General features: G+C 53.5%; 2 protein-coding genes across 2 annotated transcripts; both read right to left on the bottom strand.

Annotated features, from left to right (window-relative positions):
• Positions 1–661: 661 nt before the first annotated feature.
• On the bottom strand, positions 662–21,839 carry LOC123792007 (rho guanine nucleotide exchange factor 4). The gene is made up of 10 exons (XM_045797163.2): positions 21,695–21,839; positions 9,467–9,646; positions 8,240–8,416; positions 7,988–8,167; positions 6,116–6,348; positions 5,678–5,807; positions 4,194–4,325; positions 3,202–3,445; positions 2,424–2,501; positions 662–1,867 (listed from the first exon to the last, which is right to left on the bottom strand). Exons 1-10 carry the CDS (start codon positions 21,758–21,760, stop codon positions 1,716–1,718), a joined length of 1,572 nt encoding a protein of 523 aa, XP_045653119.1. The 5' UTR covers positions 21,761–21,839; the 3' UTR covers positions 662–1,715.
• Positions 13,864–14,037, bottom strand: SMIM39 (small integral membrane protein 39). The gene has a single exon (XM_087865252.1). It carries the CDS (start codon positions 14,032–14,034, stop codon positions 13,864–13,866), a length of 171 nt encoding a protein of 56 aa, XP_087721378.1. The 5' UTR covers positions 14,035–14,037.
• Positions 21,840–22,626: the final 787 nt, after the last annotated feature.

Here is a 22,626-nt window from a genome sequence, read left to right as displayed (position 1 = left end):
CCTGGGAGGTGATGTAGCTTCTTTCAAGTTAGGAAATCCAGGGTTTGGGGGCAGAGGGCCTTGTGGTGCTTAGCCCCAGTGACCTTGTGTGGCACTGACATCACAGTGTGTAAGGGTGTGTGGAGGCAGCAGGTTGTGGGGACTATTTCCCCTGGGGGAAGGGGAGGACAGCTGGCCCTGTTCCTCTTCTCCTGGTCCTTTGGCCTGGGTCCTCATGGGAGGACTCATTCTCCATTTCACCGAAGAGGATGCTAAGACCCAGAAAGATTGCAGACTTTATGTCCCCCAAATTCACATTTGCCAACTTCAGCTAAACATCAACTCTGGGAGCTGGCAGCCAGGGAGGCTTCCAGGCCTGAATGGGTTGGAGGAGCTGAACCAGCTGTATCCCACACCAGGACAGTTCCCAGGCCATACACTGTCCTCCCAGCTCCTTCTGAGCCTCTGAAGTACTTCCCCTGTCATCTTTGCTTCTGTCCACCAAAGCTCTGAGGGCATGGTCTGCAAATAAGTGAACTCCCACTGCACTGGGTGATGCTGGGCTCATCCTTCCTGTTGAAGGAAAGGCCCAGGGCAGAGCCAGGTGTAAGAGTACAGGAAGGATGGTGTATGCAAAGAAAATACACAGACACAAATGGAAAAACAAGGGCTGGCAGCCAGGTTACTTTTCTTAAGTTTCTTTATGAAATTAAATGTGGTTTCTGGCTTGGAGAAGGTATAGTGCAAGAGTGACTGACTGTACATGCTGCTGAATGCTCGTGGGCCAGAGGGGCAGCTCAGTGTTCCACACCAAGTCAGGTCCTGGGTGTGCTCATGGGGGACCCTTCTCAGCAGGACGTGGGCTTCCCTCTAACTCACATGCCCACCGGCCTCTGGGTTGGTGGGTCAGTCCTGGATGCTGGGCCACAGAATTTAGTCCTTATGGCTTCTCACACTCACTTAGGGTAAGGCAGTCTTTCTGTGTCACTAATAATTCTTTTTCCCCACTGTTAGAAAAGCAGCACAATCCAAACAAAAAAATGGACCAGGTTCTGGAGTCAACCCACAGCTACACGTGGACTGGTCACAAACCCTGACAGAAGTATACAGTGACTATGGTTTTGTTTTCTTTCCACTATAAACAAACACATCACAAGTGAGGAAGGGTGTCCAGCAGCCAGGAGTGTCTAGAGGGGCTGGGAGGCAAAAATGAGTGGGGCTCTGGGCCATTTTTGTGCACAGAATTCTGGTTCCCACCTTTCAGGGATGCAAGCTGCCTGGCATCTCCAGCTGGGGACTGGGGGCCTGAGGGACAATTGGGGGGCAGAGGGCCACAGAGCCCAACTTTGCAGGAGCTAAAGGCAGATGGTCTCCTGCCCAGAGGAAACAGGAGGAGGGATGATCAGATGTCCAGAGAAGAGGGTTCAGAGCGGCCAGTCTTCTCATACATATTGGCCTGGCCGGTGGCTCTGAGCTGTGGCTCCCAGGAGGCCCCATAGAGGTCCAGAGGGTGGCGGGAGCTCACCGCTGTGGGACCCTGCCCCTCCGGTTGGTGTCTTCAGTGCACCAGTTGGGAAGAATCCATGAATGGCGTGCCAAGCAGCTCCCTCACTCAGCCCATAACTTCAGTGTGCGTGACAGGCAGAGGAGGCCACATGCGGTGGGCCTCGGGGAGAAAAAGCTGGAGGCCCATTGGTGGGGCAGGTCCAGACAGTACTGTTGGATGGGGAGCTGGCTCATTTGCGGAAGGGCGCCAGCCGGCTAATGCTGTGCCAGAAGGTGGACGGCTTCCGCTTGGGCTCTGCCAGTACCAAGACCTGTTGCTGGGGCAGGCTGGCGGGCAGTGCCGGGTGCTTCTGGCGTGCCAGGTAGTAGGGCCGGCTGAGGGCTGGGCAGAAGAAAGCAGGGTTCATAGGTGCCTAGGGAGCCAGGTGGCACAGGGCAGAGTGGCAGCCTTTGCTCAGTAGAGGGGTGGAATGGGGCCTGTCCCGTGGGAGGGAACTTCCTTCCTATGGGGCCCACCACACCCAGTGGCCTGGGCCACCCTCTAGCCTGCAGAGATCGTGTGGGGCCCTGGAGCTCCTCCATGGAACAGGCTCCATGTCAGGAGCCTAACATCTCTGTAGGAATGGGGATATGAGCTCCTTGCCAGGTGATCGTACACGGCCTGCCAGAAGTCCTGCCTGGGGAGGTGCACTGCCATTAATGCTACTGCTCTGGGGTACGCAAGGGAATTGAGAGCAAAATCCACACACCCACTAAAGCTTTGTTACCAGTGGCTTCTTAACACCAGTCTTTGGGAACAAACACCTGCAAAGGGCAGTGGGCAGCAGACGGCCCCAGGTGCTAGCTGGCTTTGCTTTGGGGGGGGGGGGGTCAGAGAAGATTTTGATCATGCCTAGGGCCAGGCTGCTATGGGAGGAAGTAGGGTACCATCTGCTTACCTTTGGGCTTCCCAGTGGCCTGCTGCTTGCTGGCGTTCAGCATGGCCTGCTTCCTCTGCAGCTCAGTGATAGAGAAGCCTGGTAGGGAGGGCCACAAATGAGACCTCTGCTTTGAGGACTTGGCTGCCTTTCCACCTCCCCTTGCTCCCCAGCCAATGTTCCTCTTGTCCTGTGCCTCCTGGCACCTGTGTGGTCCTCTGTGTACCCTGCACCTCCCCCAGGGCCTAGGGTCCCATCATGCTGCAGATGCTCAGCATCCTGCCCAGCCAGCCTGCCTTGGGAGCCAGGCAGAGGAGATGCGCAAGGGCCCTCCCCACAGCCTTGCCCTATCCCATCTCTCACCCTGACCCAGTGTCCTTTCTCTCCACTACGGCTTTCCCAGACCAAGAGCCAATCTGATCACGCTCAGCGTGATGCCCAGAGGCTCATGGAGAGGAGAGGAATGCAGTGGGGAGGTGCCTTTCTTATGTTAGGGTGGGGGAGGCTTCTCAAAGCCAGTGCCCAAATCCTGCTTGAGTGTTTTGTGCTGGAAAGGGGCCTCATCAGGTCTGCAACTGAGCAGAGGGCCCCCACCTTATGAAGTGTGCATGCATATGTGTTTTAAAAGCAAACCCCCAATAGGCCAGGAGACCCATGCCCTGGGGCCTTGCCAAAAGCTGAGGCCCTTGGGCTGTGGGACATGTTGTCCCACAGTCTCAAGGTTCTCCTGACCCTGCGTTCAGGGGTTAGGAGGGCTGAGAGGCCCCCACAGTGGAGCAAGGCTGATGGGGTCTCGCACCTGTCTCCTGGTCCAGCCGCACCTGCTCCCTCTCCCTGGTGAAGGCCTTGAGCCAGCGCTGTTTCTGCTCAGGCTTCCTGGCACAAAGCAGGTGACTCTCTCCCGTGGTGCCGCAGAGCAGCCGGAAAGCATTCTTGACGCTCACGTGGAGGTCTCTGTCTTTTCCATCCTCAAGATCCACCACCTCCAGTCCATCCATATCCACTCGGCCCTTATAGTACAGCACATCCCGGCGGAGAAGGTCCTGCCAGAGACTCTCTGAGCTCCTGGCCTGTCCTGCTTGTGGGGTCCCTCCCAGGTCTCTGAACCACTCTCCTGACCATGTTTATGCCTCACCCTGCGCTCTGCGAGTGGCTCCTCACCCCTTTCCCAGCACATGGTGAGCTCATGAGGGCAGAGTGAGTGTGGTGTGGCCCACAGCTGTGTGCAGAACCCATGACAGAGGAGCCTTGCTCCTTCAGTGAACAGTTACTGATTTGCCTGGACAGTCTTTAGGGTACCCACAGTCTCATGGGGAGGCAGCCATGGAAACTGGCCCAGGACCCATCCTGCATGACAGAGAAGAGTACCAGGGCCAGTGGCCAGGCATACTTCCTGGACGGGGTCACTTGGGCATGTGTTGAGAGGAGTAGAAGCTAACAGCAAAGAAGAGGCCGTAGGAGCAAGGACCCCAGGGCTCAGGGGGAGCTGAGGTTTGCAGGAACACAGGGGTGGCTTTGGAAGCAAGCAGGGGCTAGGTCAGGGGGCTCTGGTCAGACTGTGAGGGCCACCCCGATGGTCCTTGGGCTATTGGACTCCCTCTGCCGAGAATCACCCTCATCCCGGCCCTAGAGGCCTGCCCAGGAAAGGGGCCTGCGCCACTTAAGTTCCCCAGGAAAAGGAGCCGCCTGTGTGTGGTTCCTTTTCTTTGGCAGCTGCTCCCAGCCCTCAGCTTCACCCCCTCCGCTCCTGCTCTAAATGGCTCATCCAGCAGTGCACAGCAACTCTGTTACCTTCTTGCAGTAGATGAGCTGGTGGTCAAAGAGAAAAAACATCCTCTGCTGGCTCTTGGCTTGTGGCTGTGTAACACGAGTCAGCTCCCCCGAGTAGATGAGTTCTGAGCTCCTGACCAGGAGATCTTCCCCCTGGGGAGCCCCAAGGAGACCTGTGAGCTGAGTGCACCCAACGTTGGAAGCCCTTTCCACTGCACTGCTCCTGCTTCCATCATGGGTTGGGTGCGCTCCCCACTGGCCTGGCCTGCCTGTGGCCCCCACTGGCAAGTAGCAAGTAGCAGGCCACTGAGGGAGGGGTTGCTCTTGAAGCTCAAGGAAGCGGTGGGGGCTGCTGGGGTTGGGGTTGAAAAAGTCGTCTGACCTACAAGTTGGTTGTCTCTGCAAAATGGGGTCCCGTGGCAGACAGTGGTATGTGCACTTGAAATGTGGTAGTCCCTGCTGAGATGTCATGTAAGTAAAATAACACCAATTTTGAAGTATAAATAAAATAAAGAATGTGAAATATTTCACTAATGATTTTATGTTGAGTACACACTGAAATGATACTTTGGATATACTGAGTTAAATAAGACATTATTAAAATTAATTTCACTTGCTTTTTTTTCTGTTTTCAGATGGCTACTAGAACACATACAATTACTTACGTGGCTCCCATGATATTTCGATCAGTGCTGCACTCGAGAGTAATTACACCTGGCTAGAAGTCACCTGTGAACCTTGTCTTCTAGGGGCTAAGGAAGTTTTCCCAGCTAAATGTACTTAGTACCTGAAGCCCCATCATCAGACTTCAAACTTTCAGGCTAAGCCCTGCCCCCTTCCGGTTCCTCCTGGGAACTGCAAACCACAGCCAGGAGCTGTTCCGTTTGGGGTAAGTGAGTTTGTAGGGGTCCTTAGCCAGGGCGGTGCCTCAGAACCAGCCACCAGGAAAATAAAAAACCCCGAACAAAACAAACTACATTGCTCAGCCCCACCACCAGAGATTCTTAATTCCCTATTTCTAGGGTGGGGCCCAAGAATCTGTATTTTCATAACATTTTATGGCTAGTGGGTGGAGGTGAGAGAACACCCCATTTGTTCAGGCCTCCGGTTGCTTTAGAAGGCAAGAGGTATATGCTTCTGCATGGAACCTGGGGCTCTGACCCATGGCAATCAGTTTTTGGCCGTGCTGTGGCAGGCCTGAACCTTTCTGTTGGGAGGAGTCCCAATAGTTACTAAAACTTGGGGCTGGCCTGTCCTCCTGCTGGGCTGGCCGGCTGCCCTAGGAGCGACATCCTATCTCACACATGCCCTATACTCTTGACCAGGAAAGGGGCCACCAGGCCTGCAGCTCAGTGCTCGGGTGGGTGGGCCTGGGCAGAGGACCAGCTTTCTTACCACTAGTTCCTGTTCACCAGCTCCCAAGAGCATGGCTACCTGCTTTAGCTCCTTCCTAGATTTTCCAGGGGCAGAGCCCCATGGTATTTTCTGGGGTGCGGGACTCTCACCTCCCAGTCCTCTATGGAGCTCTGCCAGTGAGCAATCTTGTCGATGTTTTCAAGCCTCCGTTTCCGTTCATTGATAAGCCGGGCCACATTCTTCATGGCATGTAAGGCTGCTTCCACATCCTTGAAATCCCTGGGGCAGAAGAGAGACCGAAGAAGGCTGCACTACAGACAGCAGAGTGGGCCCCCTGTGGAGCTGCTTCCCTCTGGGGCTCTGCCCTTGGCCAGTTGTTCACTTGTCAACGCACACCTGGCTGGGCGCAGCAGAACTAAATATCCCATTTTTGTCCTCTTCCCTCATGACAACAACAGCATGTGACAGCGGGGACTGTCAGCCAGTGCCTATAGCAGTTCCCACACACTACCAGGACTCAACAAACCGGCCAAACCGGGCAGGAAGAGCCTCGAGCGGCCGGCCCTCCCTCCCCAGCGGCCTCCTACCTGTGCTGGGGGTGTGTGTACTTGAGCAGCTCGGCCAGCTGCAGAGGGTACTTGCAGATCTTCTGCACCGGCGTCAGCAGGAACCCATCCAGCGAGATGTCTATCATCTTCTGCAGCAGCCGGCAGGCCTCAAAGAAGTACACGTACTTGCTGAGCTTGGTGAGCCGGGACAGCTCCACACAGGCATTGGGGTGGTTGTTGCAGTACTCTGAGTAGATCTGGAAGTCCGCTTGCTGGGGGCACAGCTGGAGGTGAGGATGGTGACCCCTGTCCCTCAGGCCACCCAGGCAACTCAGGCACAGCATCAGGAGGGAGCGGGGGCCTCTGCACTTCCTTCAGAGCTGGGCTCAGAGGGCCCAAGTTCTCTCTACCTACTTCACCGGGCACACACTGTGTAGAACTAGGCACAGGGATGTGAGGGATCTGAAAACGCAGGCAGGTGTGGGCCCTGTCACCACCCAGCTTTCGCAGCAGGGCCCTCAGCAGATATTCTGACTGTGTGTCTGGTGTTTTGGATGAAATCAATGATGCTAATAAGGAAGTGTTATCAAGGCCAAAAATCAGAGGGAGAAGGAGAGAGAGAGAGGAGAGGAGAGAGGGGGAGGGACAGGGAGAAAGAGAGGGAGAAAAGGAGTGAAGAAGAAGGAGGGAAAGAGGGAGAGGAGAAAGATTAAGAGAGATTAAATGGATGCCGGGGTCTATGACTATGTCCCCCGATTGTTTTCATCCTCAGCCCAGTGTCTTGCTTCTCCTTCACAAAGCTCTGGCTTCGTATCTGAAACATAGCCACGGCCACTTTGTTCAACACAATGTGACAGATATAACCACGTTGTGTGTGTATTGTACAGGGCACTCATGATGCCTTTTATTTTATTTTTTTTAAGTTTCAACTACCTAGAGCTAGAGAAAGCCTGGGTATGCTCTATACTGACTAGGACTTCATGGACTTAGGTGGGAAAGGAGGGTAATGGCAGTTGGCTGCCTGGTGGGTTGCTGGGGTGGTTACACTGGGTAATACCGATAAAGTGCCCCCCCCCCCCCCATCACAACTTTGCCTCCTGCAAATCACATACTCACTCAGGTGCTCTGACCACCAGTTCCTGCTCAGGGAGTCTAAGGTCTCCCTTTCCAGTTCTCCTCCTGCCACTGGAGTGGGAGGTTCCAGGGCCCTTCCAACACTGGGAAGGAACCCACATTGTCCTTCATGGGCTGGCCTTGGCATCTTCTGCTCAACCCCACATGATTGCCACAGGAGAGGGATAGTAACAAGTGCCTTTCCTACCAGGCAAGGCGAGAAGGAGTCCACCTAGCCCAGGGCAATCCCATGAACCTTGGCTAAATGCCAGCTGGCATTTAGAGTGGAAGCCAGCACTGTATAGTCCACAAATTCCACAAATTTTCTCACTGTGTGAGGAAGCCCAGAATCTGTTATGATCAGCTCAGAGGATGCTCAACAGGTATCCAGCCCAGCCCTGTCTTCTGTTTACTCTAGCCCAAGCAAATCTTTTCAGGCAGATGCCCAGGCACCCCTGCTCCAAGGAGCTTTCTCTGACTCGATCTGCCTCCCAGACACGGAGAGACACTGCCGAAACAGTGTGGGAGCGTGAGGGCAGTTGGATAGTAGGGGTGTGGTGCCTGGAAGCTTCTGGGAAAAGAGCAGCAGGCTGCCTGGGCCGTAACCTGCAGGGTCGACTTCTGAGAGGAGGCAGGCATGGGAGACAAGGTCAAAGGGAGGCTAATGCGCTGCGGCCAGGGTGTGTGTGTGCAGCGGGGTGCGGACTCCCAGCAGACCTGGGCAGGGCAGGGGGCCTGCCTGGTGGGGAGACAATATGAGTGGTCCCGGGAGCCGTCCCGGGCGCGGGGTGTGCTCACGTGCTCCAGGAAGCAGGCGCCCAGCTCGCTCAGGTGGGGGCGCTCCCTGTTGAACCTCTGCTCCAGCGCCTTCACAAACGCCTTCTGGCACCGGTAGATGTCCTCGATGTTCCCGAAGATGGTGCGCAGCTGCTCTTCGCTGAACATGTCGGCGCGCTTGCGACACTGCCTGATGTAGCCCTGCGGCCCTCGGCCCGTCAGGTCTCTCTCCGGACCCCGCCGCCCCACCCTCCGCACCCTCGCCAGGCTCACCTCGCAGATGTCGCGCAGGTGCTTGATGTAGTCCCGCTCGGTGCTGAGGATCTCGTTGATGACGTTGGTCCGCATCTGGTCTTTGCTGCTCTGCGCCTCGGCCCTTCCATCCTGGGCCCCGCCGTCCCCCGCCCGCAAAGCCTCCTCGTCGGCGGGCTCGTCCTGGTTCACCCGCAGCTGCAGGCAGCGCGCGGCTGGTCAGCGCCCCTCAGGTCAGCCCCCGCCGAGGGTCAGCGCCCCGCGACCGGCACGCGGCGGCACCGGGGAACTGAGGCTCGGAGGACGTGTAGACACGGCAGCCCCTTTCCCCCAACACGCGAGACAACGCCTGCCCCCTCTGAAGGTGCCCACTCCCCCTTCTCTCCCTTCTCCTCTGCTGGTTCTGGACTCAGTGCTGGGAGCGGAGCAGACGCTTCTTCTCTTAGGGTTCAGAACCAGCGCCTGCTTACGCCGGGCCTGCCCTCTAGGGGCTGTGACGGGAGTGCATGGCTGACGGGGCCTTTCTGGCTCTGACTTGTGAGTAGGACAGGCTGGAGGTGGAGGGTGGGCAGTTTGTCCACGGGGTTTGGGGCAGGAGAAGCAATGAACCCCACCATCGGGGATACTCCTCCCCACTGCCCTCTGCCTGGCCTCTGCGAGGGTATCATGATTCCTTCCTTGGAGACCAAAGGCTGCCACAGATAGGCTCTGGGTCCCCCTCCTGTGATCTCTTGTGCTAACGACTTGGTTCGTCCATGCCTCAGTTTTCTCAGGTGTAAGTGGCTGTTCCCTGCTCCCAGGGCATTGTGAAAGTTATAATTGAGATGCCCCTCCAAATTTTCCGCAAGGGGTTTAGTAAATGCCTGGTGCTGAGTTGATTGTGGTGATGGAATTCTAACATGCAGATTCCCCCTGGAGGAATCCGGACACCATCATTTCTGACCCGCTCCTTTCTGGACACTGAGGGTACCCTGAAGGAAGGGATGGGAGCAGGCAGGAGTTGGTGATGGCTCTGCAGGAGGAGGAAGGCTATGTCACAACTCTGTGGCTGGCCTTCTTGACACCTTGCTCCCCATGCCCAACCCGCAGCCTTGCTGTCCCAGCACAGCCCTGAGGGTGGGGGAAGGTGGGGGGCTGGGTGAGTCCATACCCAGCACCTCAGACCCCAGAGCAGTTTCAGGTCTGCACTTCAGAGCAGAGCCAGTTGGCTCCTTATGGGCATAGGAGAAGCACAGGCTGGTGCCATACCCGCACAAAGCTGGCTGGAAACCAGCCCTCGCCATCGGCAACACGACCCCACCACCACTCTCTGTTGGTGGCATCCATTACTTCGATGACATCCCCAGCTTTGAAGCCCAGTTCCTGGTCATCCATGGTGACATGGTCCCAGAGTGCTTCTGCACAGACCACACTGCCATCACTGATGAGCTGTGGAGAGAGCCACAGATAGCAGGTCAGTGGGGAAGGCTATTGTGGACCTCCCCACGGGGTAGGGTGCTCCTGCCCTCTGCCCTTCATCCTTCAGCAGCCCTGTAAAGAGGGGGTCCTAACTCATGTTACCGAGGAGTGAACTGAGGCTCCATCTGAGCCAGTCATTCTTCAGGGGACAGGACTCTGCCTGGGGCATGTCTAGACTGGAAGGGCTCATGATGACACCTGCAGTGAACTTGACCGCTAGAATCCTGGTGAGCCACAGAATCTGAGAGGCAAGTGTGTTGCTCACTCCCCTGCACAGGGCACACCTTCCTCTCACCCCACTGGACCAGTGATTCAATTATTAGTATCCGCTTTATTTACCGTCTCTGCTCTGCTCTGTGATGCTGGGGGTGAGTACAGCAAGCGGCATTTCTTCTGTGCCAGCTGCCCCATTAGGTTCTCCTAATGTGGCATTGGAGGGGACCACAGTCTGGAGGGAGAAGGGGCTTACTCCCTCCTACTGGCTTCTTGTGGACTTGCATTACCTGTGACGTCACCTGGCAAGCAACAGTGCCACTCCTCCCAGGTACGAGGGGCAGGGCCACCCAGCCATCACAGTAGCTGGATCTGGTTTGCAGTGTTTTTTGACCACTTGCAGAAGCAGTCTCATGCCCCCCCCCCTCCCCACCAGCACTAGCTGAGCAGTACCTAGCCTCAGACTTCTAGGTCCCAAGGCCCGCAGGATCCTCAGCTTTAATTATTTCAACCTCTCTCCTTTATTCCCTAGCTCTAGGAGAGGTAGGTACATCTTGCAGCTGCCATCTCTGTAATAGATACCTCAGGATTGTTCTTGTGCACTTGGTTATGGAGTCAAGCACTTTATACCTGGCTCACAATGCCTTATAGTAATTTCTCTCTGCTGAAATAATTTGGTGTGTTTCCTTCCTCCCACATGGTCATGGACCTCACACCAGGAGGGATGCTCCCCTGCCGTTAGAGGCAGGGGGATGGGACTCCCTCCCTCCCTCCATGCCCCAGGCAGTCCTTGTGCTTAGAGCTCCATTTCTGGTTGGGCTGAAGCCTGCTTTCCTGTAATGTAGGCTCAGTTTCTGCTGCATGAATAATGAATGGCTCTGGGGCTCAGGACAAGAGGAGGGGTAGGTTGGGGGCTACACAAGAGGTGAGATTCATGCCTCTCTCTGCTGGGACCAAGTGTTAGCTCTGCAGGGTGGCTCTATGGCAGTCAAGGCCTCAGAGCATCACCAGTCAGGCCTTCTGCACCAGCTATTTCCTCTTCTGAGCTGCTTGGCTCTGTCCCCACACGTGAGAATGAATCCTTCCTTGGCTTCAGGTCCAGTGGGGCCTTCTCTGGGTGCTCCCAGCGCAGTATGTATGCTGTTCCTCGGACTGAAATGGGAACCAGAGCGGGGCTGCAGCAGGATGGTCTGGATCTCCCCCTGAGAGTTCCAGTAGCTAGGAGGTCTCCCCTGGGCCCTGAATGGGCAGGGTGAAGGGTGGTGTAGGCCACCTGGGTACCAGAGCCCACTCAGGCTGGAACCTTCCTCCAGGGTAGGGCCTGAGCAAGCACATTCAGAAACCTCCAGTTCATATTTTCCGGGGATGAAACCTGCTCTACACCCTGATGAAACTACTCCTCCGAATGATCCACAGCTGACGTGTAAGCCTACTCTCACATGCAACAGCCATTCCGGGCCTGCAGATTCCTGACGCCTACCCAGGGTTCCTGGGCACCAAGCACTGGGTTATTCCTGGGGGGCTGATGCCTCCTCGAGGGGCCATTGAACTCACCCCAGCTAAAAAGACCTACTACGGCATGTCCTCTTCTGCAGGAGGGCCTGGCCCCCAGGATCAAGACCTCCTGGCTGCAATATGAACAAGATGAGACAAGAGGACTCAGTGAGGCCACATGAAAGTGCCTGCGGTACCTAGGGAACAGTACTAGACTAGGCAGCCCAGAGCTGGCCCACTCCGCACGAGCAGGCTACATCCCCTAGCCTTGGAGGATCTTGCCTGAGACAAGGAGGAAGCAGAGTGCTCAAGGGTGGTGTGGGTGAGCCAGTGAGAATGTGGGCTGCAGGTAATTGTCCTCTTTCAGGGACAGTAATCACAGCTGAGCAGATGCATCAGGACAGAAGATGGGTGTGAATAAGGGTGAGTGTGAGCATAAGGACAGAAGGTGTGTATGACCTCAGGCAAGTGTGTGCATCACAATGGAGGGAATGTATGACTACAGGCTATTTGGGTAGTTTTGATCCTTGAGAGGTGGGTGTCCTGAGACTCCCCCTTCCTGCACACACCCCGACATGCTCCTGCCAACACACTTTTATACACTCGCTAAGGGGATGCTACGCTTTGATCTCCTGCGAACAGTATGCCGCACTGCAGGTGAATACTGTCCACCCTCAGTTCACATGGGTTGCACATGCAGGTCTCCAGGACAGCGTGGAAGCTGCCTTTCGCTGATGGAGCCCAGGCAGGCAAGACGTAATGCAGACATACTTCATACAGCCCAGCTTCCCACCATTTCCCTGCCCAGGTTGTTCCGTACTAATATTAACCAGGTCAGGTGTCTCCTCCTAACCCCGGGTTCTCTCAAATGAGCCCTGAGCAAAAGCCCCTCTTGTATGGGCCAGTGCCTCTTCCTGCGGCTTTCCTCCGGCAGCCCTTGCAGAGAGGTACGGCTCCACACAGGTGGTTTCCTATATAGCCGCAGGGGAAGGGCTCTAGATATGGGACAAAGAGGTAGGGCTTCCCAGAGAGACCATGGTTCCTGACACCTTTATGGACAAGCCCCCACACCTGCCTTGTCCAGTCATCCAGAAGCCCTTGTTGGTAGTGGGCGTGGTCATCTTTGCCACCTAGTACTTGTCCTAGTACCTTGCTGTGCACAGGAGGTACTGGACAGACACACAACCATGAGCAATTCCCCCGATCTCCCTGTGCTTTGGTCCCAACCGATGCCCACAGTAACAACGTGCTCTCCCTGGGCCACAGCAGCTCCTCTATAGATTTACAAATGTGAGGCACTCTGCCAGCTTATAGCAATGACATTATTTATGTGATGTCACCGAGACAAAATGTAGCTCCAAGAGGTCAGAGATGAATTCTACCTCCAGGACAGCCCAGAGACCACCAGGGCTCACACTGGGTGGGTTTCTGGGCAGAGGCCCTTCCTGATGCTTGCTGTCAGCGACACAGCTGCACCAGATTCAAGTCCAGCAGACTGAGGGGCAAGGGTTACAGGCTCTTTCTTGGCCTAGCAGTGGGGAGCAGAAGCTGGCTCTGAGACATGGACTATTTACGTGGAGGCAGTTGGGAGAACTGTCCCCGTGGAGGGACAGGGGGCAGGATCCACTCTTGTACCTTAGAGATTTCGATGGGCTTCAGGAAGCCAGGCTTTGCCTCAAAGTTCCCCCTGATGACCACCCACCACCTTTTCCATCCTGCCCCATCTCCTCCTCTCTCTCACATATGCAGGCTGGTGGAGGATTCCAATCAGTCTGGGAAGAAACATGGCTCAGCTTCTTTGGGCTCCTGCACAGCAGGGGATGGGGGGGAACAATGCCCACCTATGAGGGGGTGCAGGAGGGGCTCTGCCTGTAGTGGGGGCACGTTGACTGAGAGGACTAAGACCTAAAATGGGAAAAGCAACTGCGGATGACATGTGAAGAGGAGCCCACTCATCTTCCCAGACATTTTTCAACCCACACAGAAACGCATGTCCAGTTCCGCTCACACGGCAGTCACATGTACAGTTTTCAGACAGCCAGAGAGCCGTGGCCACAGCTGCATCCGCATCCTCAGTTATACATACAGACGCGCCATTTTAGAGAAACACACGCACGCACACACACACACACACACACACACACACACACACCACGGCACAAAGGACACATGGAAAGACCCTGTGGCACAAGTGTCATTACGCTCCTGAGGCACCTGCAGGGCCGCATCCCCAGGGGGGCGCACACATAGACCGGGCCTTGGCACATGGGGCTGTTAGAGGAGGCCTGCCCTGGTGGCGCGCGGTGCGGGACTCATGGGGGCCAGACGGGGCCAGCCGCACCTCGGGCCACTGCGGGCTGGGAGCCGCAGCAGGCAACGAGGAGGACAGGGCTGAAAGGGAAGACGCGCGGCGGCCGACGGAGCCCAACGCGGGCGCCACTCACCCCTGCGCGGTTCCCCGCGGCGCCCTGCCCGGGCGGTCAGCGGAAGGCCAGCAGGAATATCAGCACGACGTTGATGAGGACCAGAAACGCCAGCACGGCAAAGACCACCACGCGCTGGGCGCCGGGGGGCAGGTTGCAGCGTAGCAAGGCGCGCAGGGCGCTCCCGGGCGCCGCGGGGCGTCGCCGGGACTGCGGGGCCCTGGCCATGGCGCCCGGCCTCCCGGCTCCGTGCGGCCCGGAGATCCCGCCGCGATAGGGCGGGAGCGGGGCGGCCGGGAGCGCCCGGAGGGGGGCGGAGCCGCCTGCTCTCGCCAGGCCCGGGGCTTCTCCGGCTCAGCCCGCGACGTGCGCGCGGCGTCTCTCAGGCTCCGCAGCCCTAGCAACCGGGCGGCCGCAGGGGCGGGGGAGCCAGGGCGGGAGGGGTGAGGAGGCTTGGGCTTGCGCGGCGCTCTGCCCTTGGCGCTTCCCAGGGTGTGTGTCCGGGGAACCTCAACGCCCAGTCGGCGGTTCGGGCACACGCCGGCCAGGCCCAGAGGACCGCGGTGGCGCTCCGGGCGGGGTGCGCGGGTGGGAGGGGGCGCGCCGGGGTGCCGGGGGTCTTCGCAGGTACCGGCGCAGCGCGGCCCTGAAGATGGGCCGGGTGTCTGATTCCTAACAGCAAGAGCTGTCTTGGCCTCCACTTGAGAGGAGTAAATGCAGCTCTGAAAGGTCAGGTGATTTGCTCACTCATAAAATCTCATGGGTATACAGGGATGGTGGAATCGGAATTTGAACTCAGGACAGACTGAGGTCATCCTCACTGAGGTGCTCGCTCCGTTCAGGTCCTGCCTCAGGAGCTTTCCTTACTGACCCATCAGAGCAGCATTTTGTTCCTGTGGGAAAGCAGCCGGCTTATTCATCTGCTATTCCCAGCTCCTCCCATATTTATTGAGGTATAAGTGACAAACAAAAATCGTATGTATTTAAGGTGTACAACTTGGTATTTTGAACATTGTGAAATAATCACCACAGTCAGGCTAATTACCGTATCTATCACCTCACACAGTTACCATTTGTGTGTGTGTGGTGACAACACTTAAGATCTATCCTCTTAGCACATTTCAAGTGCACGACACAGTATTAACTATGGTCACCATGCTGCACATTAGATCTCCAGAACTTACTCATCTTGCAAGACAGACACTTCGTATCCTTTTGTCTGATATTTCCCCATTTCTCCCTCCCCCAGCTCCATACAATCATCCTTCTTTTCTCTGCTTCTAGGAGTTTGACTTTTAGACTATACATATAAGTAAGATCATGCATTTTTCATCTTTCTCTGTCTGGCTTATTTCACTTAGCATAATATCCTCCAGGTTCATGGCAGACTTTCCTTTTTTAAGGTTGAGTAATATTCCATGGTATATACACCACATTTTCCTTGTTCATTCATCCATCAACAGGCACTTACGTTGCTTTCATGTCTTTCCTACTGTGAATAGTGCCGCAATGAAGATGGTAATGCAGATATCTCTTTGAGATCCTGATCTCATTTCTTTTGGAACACCCGGAAATAGGATTGCTGGATCAAATAATAATTCTATTTTAAATTTTTTGAGGAACTTCCATACTGTTTTCCATACTGGCTGTACCAATCTGTATTCCTACCAACAGTTTATAAGGGTTTCCTTTTCTCCACATTGTCACCAACACTTATCTTTTGTCTTTTTAATAATAGGCATTCTAAGAGATGTGAAGTGATACCTTATTGTGGTTTTGATTTGCATTTCCGTGATGATTAAAGATGTTGAACCATATATCTGTCCATATATATATATATCTGTTGGCCATTTGTGTATCTTCTTTTGATAAATGTCTATTCAGGTCCTTTGTCCATTTTTAAAATGAGTTATTTGGTTTTTTTGCTATTGAGTTGTATGAGTTACTTATATATTTTGAATATTAATCCTTTATCAGATATATGGTTTGCAAATATATTCTCCCATTCCACAGGTTGCCTTTTCACTCTGTTGACAGTTTCCTTCAGTGTATAGGAGCTTATAGTTTGCTGTAGTCCCACTTACCTATTTTTGCTTTTGTTACCTGTGCTTTTGGTATCATATCAAAACAAAACAAAACAAAACAAAACAAAACAAACAAACAAAAAAAAAAACCATTGCCCGGACCAGTGTCAAGAAACTTTTCCTTGTGTTCTTCTAGTAGTTTTATGGTTTCAGGTTTTTGGTTTAAGTCTTTAATCCATTTTGAGTTGATTTTTGTGTATGTTGTGAGGTAAGGGCTCAGTTTCATTCTTCTGCATGTGGTTCAGCAGCTTTTAAAAAAACCCTATGTCAGGGCTACCTCGGTGGCTCAGTTGGTTGGGCATCTGCCTTCGGCTCGGTTCATGATCCCAGGGTCCTGGGATCGAGCCCCATGTCAGGCTCCCTGCTCAGCAGGGAGTCTGCTTCTCCCTCTCCCTCTGCCCCTCCCTTTGCTTGTGTGCCCTCTCTCTCTCAAATAAATAAAATCTTAAAAAACAAACAAACAAACAAACCCTATGTCAGCTATGCAGGAGTTCCCACTGTCTTCCTGACAGAGGCTGCAAACTTAACACTGTAGGGTTTGAAGCTCATGTGCAGGTGTCTGTCAGTCCATCCAAAACAGTGAGCTCTGTCACAGTCACCATGCCATCAGATGGCAGCTGAGGGGGCCGAGGAGACTTAAAAGCAGGTTGGAAGTGAGTAGAGATTTCCAGGCTCCATGTTCCACACTGTGCCTCCTGGGGCAGGAGTCATGGAATATGTGCACAGGTGGGTGTTCACATGTGGGTGAACATGTGTGGGTCAGTAGCACATGCATGTGAGTGAGTACAAATGAGTGCACTGAGGACATCCTGCTGAACACCCTAAGCAGAGGCTGGGATGTGTGTGCCAGGGGAGGGTCAGGATTATGTCCAGAGAGGCCGGCTGCCTTCCTCAGATCAGAAAGTTCAGCCTGGTCCCATCTGTGTGGTTGTGGGGAAAAGTCTTCTTTCTCTATGTCTTCAGTTCTTCAGGAAACTAGGCTCAAGATTTCCTCCCTCAAGCTCTCAGGAGGATGGTGGGGGAACAGAAGGCATCATAGGCTCCCTGCCGCCCGAAATCCCAGGGCTTCTCTGGTAAGACTATGACTTGCCCTCATAGGGCGTGGCTCGGAAGCCCTGACTTTGGGCCGATGCTTTATTGTGTCCCTGTGGTTCCAGAGCCATTGGACACCATAGAAGAAGGGGCAGAAAGAAGTTCTGGGAACCCACTGGTCGGTGCAGGGCTGAGTGCTGCGGGTCTATGGCACTCCACCTGCTGCGGTGCTGGCCCTGGGGGCATGTTTTAAGGCTTCATCCAAGGCCCAGTTCTGGTGTAAGACCTCCCCTGTAGCTGACCAGCCTGGGGCAGGAGAACCTCTGAACCTCTGAACGTGGGCTGGTACCAAGACCTAAAAGATGCCCTCTGCCCTGCCCAGGGACACCCAGACTTTAACTCCTGGTGAAATGGGTGTGCAGCAGTGAACACAGTGGTGACGTCCTTTCTGTATATGTTTTATGACCAAAAAGCAAACCCAGTAAAGCGACAGCAAAGGCCTTGGCCCTTGAGGGGTTCAAGCCAGGGAGGGGAGGGTAAGTGCAGGTGGCAGCAGGGAGTGGCCCATCCAGGCTGCCAAGGTGGCAGGATTGGCAGGGAGCTGAAGGAGGAGCACAGGTGTCTGGGCAGACGGGGGCTAAGCCCCCAGTCCCGTGTCTTGGGGAGGGAAGAGGAAAGCTGCTCTGGGTATGCTGGCCACTGGAGAACTTGCGGTTCTGGCCCTGGGGTCCGCAAGCTGTTGCCGCTCCTCCTCATGGGAGTTAAATGCAGTCGTTGTCCAACAACAGGGCTTGCAAGAGGTAGCTGGGACACTGGCCAGTATCAGGCTCTTCCCTTGGGCTGGTGCAAGAAGGGGCGCAAGAGCCAGGTCAGGCCTTGGGATGGACACCCAGGGTCACAGGTACTGGGGAAGACAGAAACACCTGGAGAGAAGGTCAGACTAGCTCCATGGATGGGGTGGTCACAGGCTGGCCTGGCGTCCTGCAGTGTCCTCTTAGGGTTCCACACAGAATTTCTGGGTGCTTAAGGATGGCAAGACTGTTTTCTATCCTCGGGTGACCCTATGGTCTGGTGGGCCAGGACAGTCCCACTTCCCACCTGGCCTGCTGGCTCCTTTTCTTAAGACCCAGGGTAGAGGATGAGATTTATGCCTGTCTTTCCTCTAGTTCAAACTTCATCTCTTCTCAGCAGGAGGATCCAGGACTGTCCCCGGGCCAGCCCTTGCCCTCCTGGAGCAGGGACACCAGAACACTTGAATGCACAGGTGCTTGGAGTAGACCTGGACACAACAAGGTGCTCAGGGCCATGCAGGTAGTGGGCAGAACTGGGAGGAAGACCAGCTCCACACATGTGCCCTCCTTTAGTGCAGCTGGGACCTGGCCCATAGGGGAGACACTGCCATCCACAGCGTAGTGGGGTGGGTGTCAGAAGACCCCAGGCCTCTGAGTCAGGAGCCATGCCCTCCCCTCCTCTGGTCCCATCTCACAATTTGGCGGGGAGGGGGGTGGGTAGCTGGGTAGAAATGAAAAGAGAACATCTTCCAAAGACACCTCCTCCTTTTAGCCCTCAACTCCAGAAAATATGCTTGGGCTAAGGATACCCTCAGTCTTGACTGCAGGGATAACTGCCCAGCCCAGCAAGGCATGCTCAGAACCTTGTGAGGCAGGGAGAGGCCGGGAAGAGGGTGAGGAATCGGGCAGATAGGCCCAGGCCTGGGTCATGGGCATCTGGACAAGGCACTAGAAGGGACAATGCTGAAGAAAGAAAGGGACACTTCTAGGCACTGAAGCGAACTCCTGTAGCAGGGTCTGGACAATCATGAGGTGCCAGGCATGTGTGAGATGCAGGGAATACAGAAAGAACATGATACTGTGTCCTTTCTCTGTTTGGCAGGACACACACATGCCCTGCCGGCCCCCTGCCCCCGACAGTCCTGTATCCCAGGGCCTGGGACATCACCTGACACCAATTAAATACTCATTAGATATGTGACATACATGCAACATACACATCCACACATCACACTCAGAACCTTCTTGCGCATGCAGATGTGGGGACATGCACTCACTTCTGTACCCAGAATTACAAAAGTGCTTCGCTGTTCTCCCCTGCATCTACTGCTCTGTGGACCAGATGGTTTGAGCTCCCTTCTGCTTGGAAATTGAGATGTGGTCTCTCCTTCTGAAGTCAATACAAACAAGAAAGTGTCACAATTTAGAACATGATACTCACATGTGTCTAAAAAATACAAGTGAATGTGTGATTTTAGAGCAAGATAAATATTCTTTAGTGTGGACTTTTCTTTGACATCCGTTGCTTCTATAATCTCTAAGTGTGAGACTCACGTTGACCCTAGCCAATCTTGCCATACATGTGAGCCGGCAGTGAGTGTTAGAGGGTTCAGGGAATGCACAGTGGGACTTTGCTGCTCTTGGAAGGCCAAGTGAACTAGCCTGTTATTGGAGAATCATCTTTTATAGCTCTTCAGTTTCTGATAAAGGGGGTCTATATAATGCTACCAAAAAATCATAATGGGTGCCTGCCTTTCCTGAGTCCCCTGTACACCTGTACATGTGACCCTCCTATAGCTGGCCGTGGGACTCAGATGCCACATCCACTCCACAAGAGGAAACTGAGGCCCTGAGAAGGGAATGACTTGCCACATGTCCCCCACTAGCCAGTGGCAGGATGGGGGGAAGATGCAGGGCTGTCAGCCTCTAAACCTCATAAAGAAGAGCAGCCTGATGGACACTGACCAAGTCAGGAGCCCAGCCTCCAACTGGCATTAGCTCGCTGCATCCCTAGAGAGGGGCTCCTTGGTCTGGCTGCCCTCCTCCAGGATGTGACACACGTCCTTCCCCACAGAAGTATGTCCAGGAAAGACAAGTACCCTAGAAAGCACTGAGTGCTCTAAACGTAAGAAACAACATTACCACCCTGTCCATCAGGAGCCCCCAAATACCAAGAAAGACCTTCAAACCAAATAGGAAACAAATTCTCTAAGCGTCCAAAATAGGTGCTATCCAATTCATAATCCAAATTACCTTCATTTCCCTCATAAAGGTGCCTTCTGTCAGAGCCTATTTGTTCTTTTAGAGTAGTCCTGGCTCTTGGTTTCCCTCATCCAAAGCATCTTAGAATGAAAAATTTGTCAAGGGCCTCAGAAGGCACCACCTCACCAGGTCAGCAAGATGTGACAGACCAGAATTTCACTGTCAGGTAGGACACATGCAGCTATGAAAAACAGACACAAGAACTCTAACAACGCAGCACCAATGGCCACATACCTTTTCAGAGTCCCCAAAAACTGTATGTGAGTATTCCCTGTTTGTTATCATCCTCATTGCTGGAAATTTACTGAGAACCCACCACATGCCAGGTAACCTCATGGCCATCCTATTTTACAGTTAAGTAAACTAGCGTTCAGAGGGTTTACCTGCTTGGAGCTCCATGCCTGGCCCCAGGCAGGGAGGAAATCCCATGCAGGTCTGGGAGGCCCCAGTGCTGGGATTCTACCCCCTGCACCATGCTGCTCCCCACCAGGGCTGGGGCCCAACACAGAGGAGGGAAGCCCGAGACATCGAGGAAAAGCAAAACCATTATCTGTGAATTCTGCTTAAAATGACATAATTTTAGAACATCTTCCATTCAAAACAGCTGATGAGAAGTACTTAAAGAAGGGCTTTATGTATTGGAAAAGTCAACTTACTTGGATATGTGTTATTTAACACACCATAGATTTTTAATAAAGCATTATTTAATGACTGTTTTAAATCATTATTCAGATCTGGGCCTGAGAGAAGAGTTCGTCCACCATCTATAGTTTGTACCGCTCTGTTGAGTAGGTGATGAGGACAGCATACTCCTTGAGGGTTTCTGAGAAGCCCACCAGCCCATTCATTCACTCATACTGTTCGTAAATTGATCCCCTTCTGGGGTGCTGCAAGATCCTGGGTGGTGAGATTCTGGTTTTGATGAGGCAGAAATACACAGTAGCTTATGACCAGGAAGAGAATGCAGTGTTATGGATGTGGGTTATAGACCACATTATGTCTAGGGCCCCCCTACTTGCTGAATTAAGTAAAGAAGAGGGGGAGAAAATAAATAGGAGTACAAGTCAGAAAAAGAGAGGAGTCAAGGTCTCAGAATGTCTCTGTACTTGGAGAGTGCAAAAGGAGTCCTTGGTATGGGAACCAGTTTTGCCTACAGGAAGTACCTCACTAATTTCTTCTGTTCTGGTAGGAACAGCACACAAACAAACAAGCAAACAAACAAACTTGCACATGGTTGTGATAGCAATCACAGCGCTTTTTGAGCTCTTGGAGTCAATAGGAGAGAAATCAGTTTTCACCTGCCTTGCTTCTCACCCTGCCCAGACAACTTCTTGGAGGGATGGGGGGCTAAGCTCTGGCCTCCATTCTACCAAGCAGAGCATGTTCCATCCAGGATGGCTTACAGGGGCTATTATAGGGAAGGACAAACCAGCACTCTTTCATCATAGGTCCTGGGTCATGCCTGCCATTCTGGGTTCCTGTAGGCCACGAGGGCAGAGGGGCAGATCCTCTAATTGGGTAAGCTCTGCTGGTGGACATCACATCCTAAATTGAGAGCCACAGGCTGAAACTGTGCTGCGTACACGTGGGGGCCACTGCCATCTGCTTACAACACAGAGACTGTGGACATCTAGGCCTGTGCAAACATGCTGGACTCACCCTGACATCCAGGCCATCTGTTCCAGCCCCGTCCCTTCATCCATGCAGCCTTTACCCTACCTCATTGATGGCCAGCTGCTCACCACCCCCTCCAGGGTGGCTGTAGTGGTGGCTGGAGCTGTGCATGTCCTCGTACAGGTCCTCCTCACTCCCCGCCTCATCAGCACGGATGGCTGTGTCCAGAACTCCATCAGGGATAGCTGGAAGGAGAGACACCAGCTGGCAAAGAGGAGCTGAGGAAGGGGGACAGGCAGAGAAGGAGATGAACATTTTCAGGATAAGTGCTCCGTCTTTGAGAAGAGGGAGAAGAACTGGGAACTAGTTTCTCAAACTATTTTTGCTGCAAAAACACGGTCTGGTTGAAAGAGTGCGCAGGTTAACTTTCGCCCCATCGCTGTTAGTCACCCACCTTTCAATCCCCACCATCTCCTTAAGTAAGGAAACAGAAATATCTGCCAGAGCATGATGCTTGAGTCCCCTCCAGCTGAATTCAATTCAAAGCCATCTACCAACGGGCCAGGTATGGTAGAAGGCCCTTAAGAATGCTGCACGGTGCACTGGGTGTTATACGCAAATAATGAATCATGGAACTTTACATCAAAAACTAGGGATGTACTGTATGGTGACTAACATAACATAATAAAAATATTAAAAAAAGAATACTGCTAACAATTTATTATGAAATATATATGTGTCTAAAGAAATACACAGTATATACATTTAAGTATATATACACTTAAGTATAGTTTGGAAATTAATAAAATGAACTTAAGAAAAATACAAGAACCTTAGAATTCAACCACCTGCATGCCATACTCCAACTGTATTCCCCTCTCTTTCCTTTAGAGCTATCCATTATTTCTATAAATCACACCCATGCTGTGTTTTAGCATTTATTTCTGTTGAGTCTTGCATTGTTTGACCTTATATAAATGGGACCATCCAGTAGCATTTCTGCTTTGGCTGGCTTTTTATTTACTTATTATTTTTTT

The sequence above is a fragment of the Ursus americanus genome, chromosome 10, assembly GCF_024610735.1.
Source record: "Ursus americanus isolate L20-20 chromosome 10, mUrsAme1.1.p, whole genome shotgun sequence".
Lineage (NCBI taxonomy): Eukaryota > Metazoa > Chordata > Mammalia > Carnivora > Ursidae > Ursus > Ursus americanus.
The sequence above is the reverse complement of the archived record's forward strand: the minus strand, read 5'-3'. Positions and strand labels throughout refer to the sequence as shown.

Bases quoted from the DNA above. Each gene is read 5' to 3' on its own strand.
- SMIM39 (XM_087865252.1), bottom strand. From the start codon at position 14,034: ATGGCCAGGGCCCCGCAGTCCCGGCGACGCCCCGCGGCGCCCGGGAGC.
- LOC123792007 (XM_045797163.2), bottom strand. From the start codon at position 21,760: ATGCACAGCTCCAGCCACCACTACAGCCACCCTGGAGGGGGTGGTGAG. The intron at 8,168-8,239 runs GTGAGCCTGGCG...CGAGGGCCGCAG, and splicing joins ACCTGCGCGACATCTGCGAG to GGCTACATCAGGCAGTGTCG. The intron at 4,326-5,677 runs GTGAGAGTCCCG...GGGGCTCCCCAG, and splicing joins GCTCCATAGAGGACTGGGAG to GGGGAAGATCTCCTGGTCAG.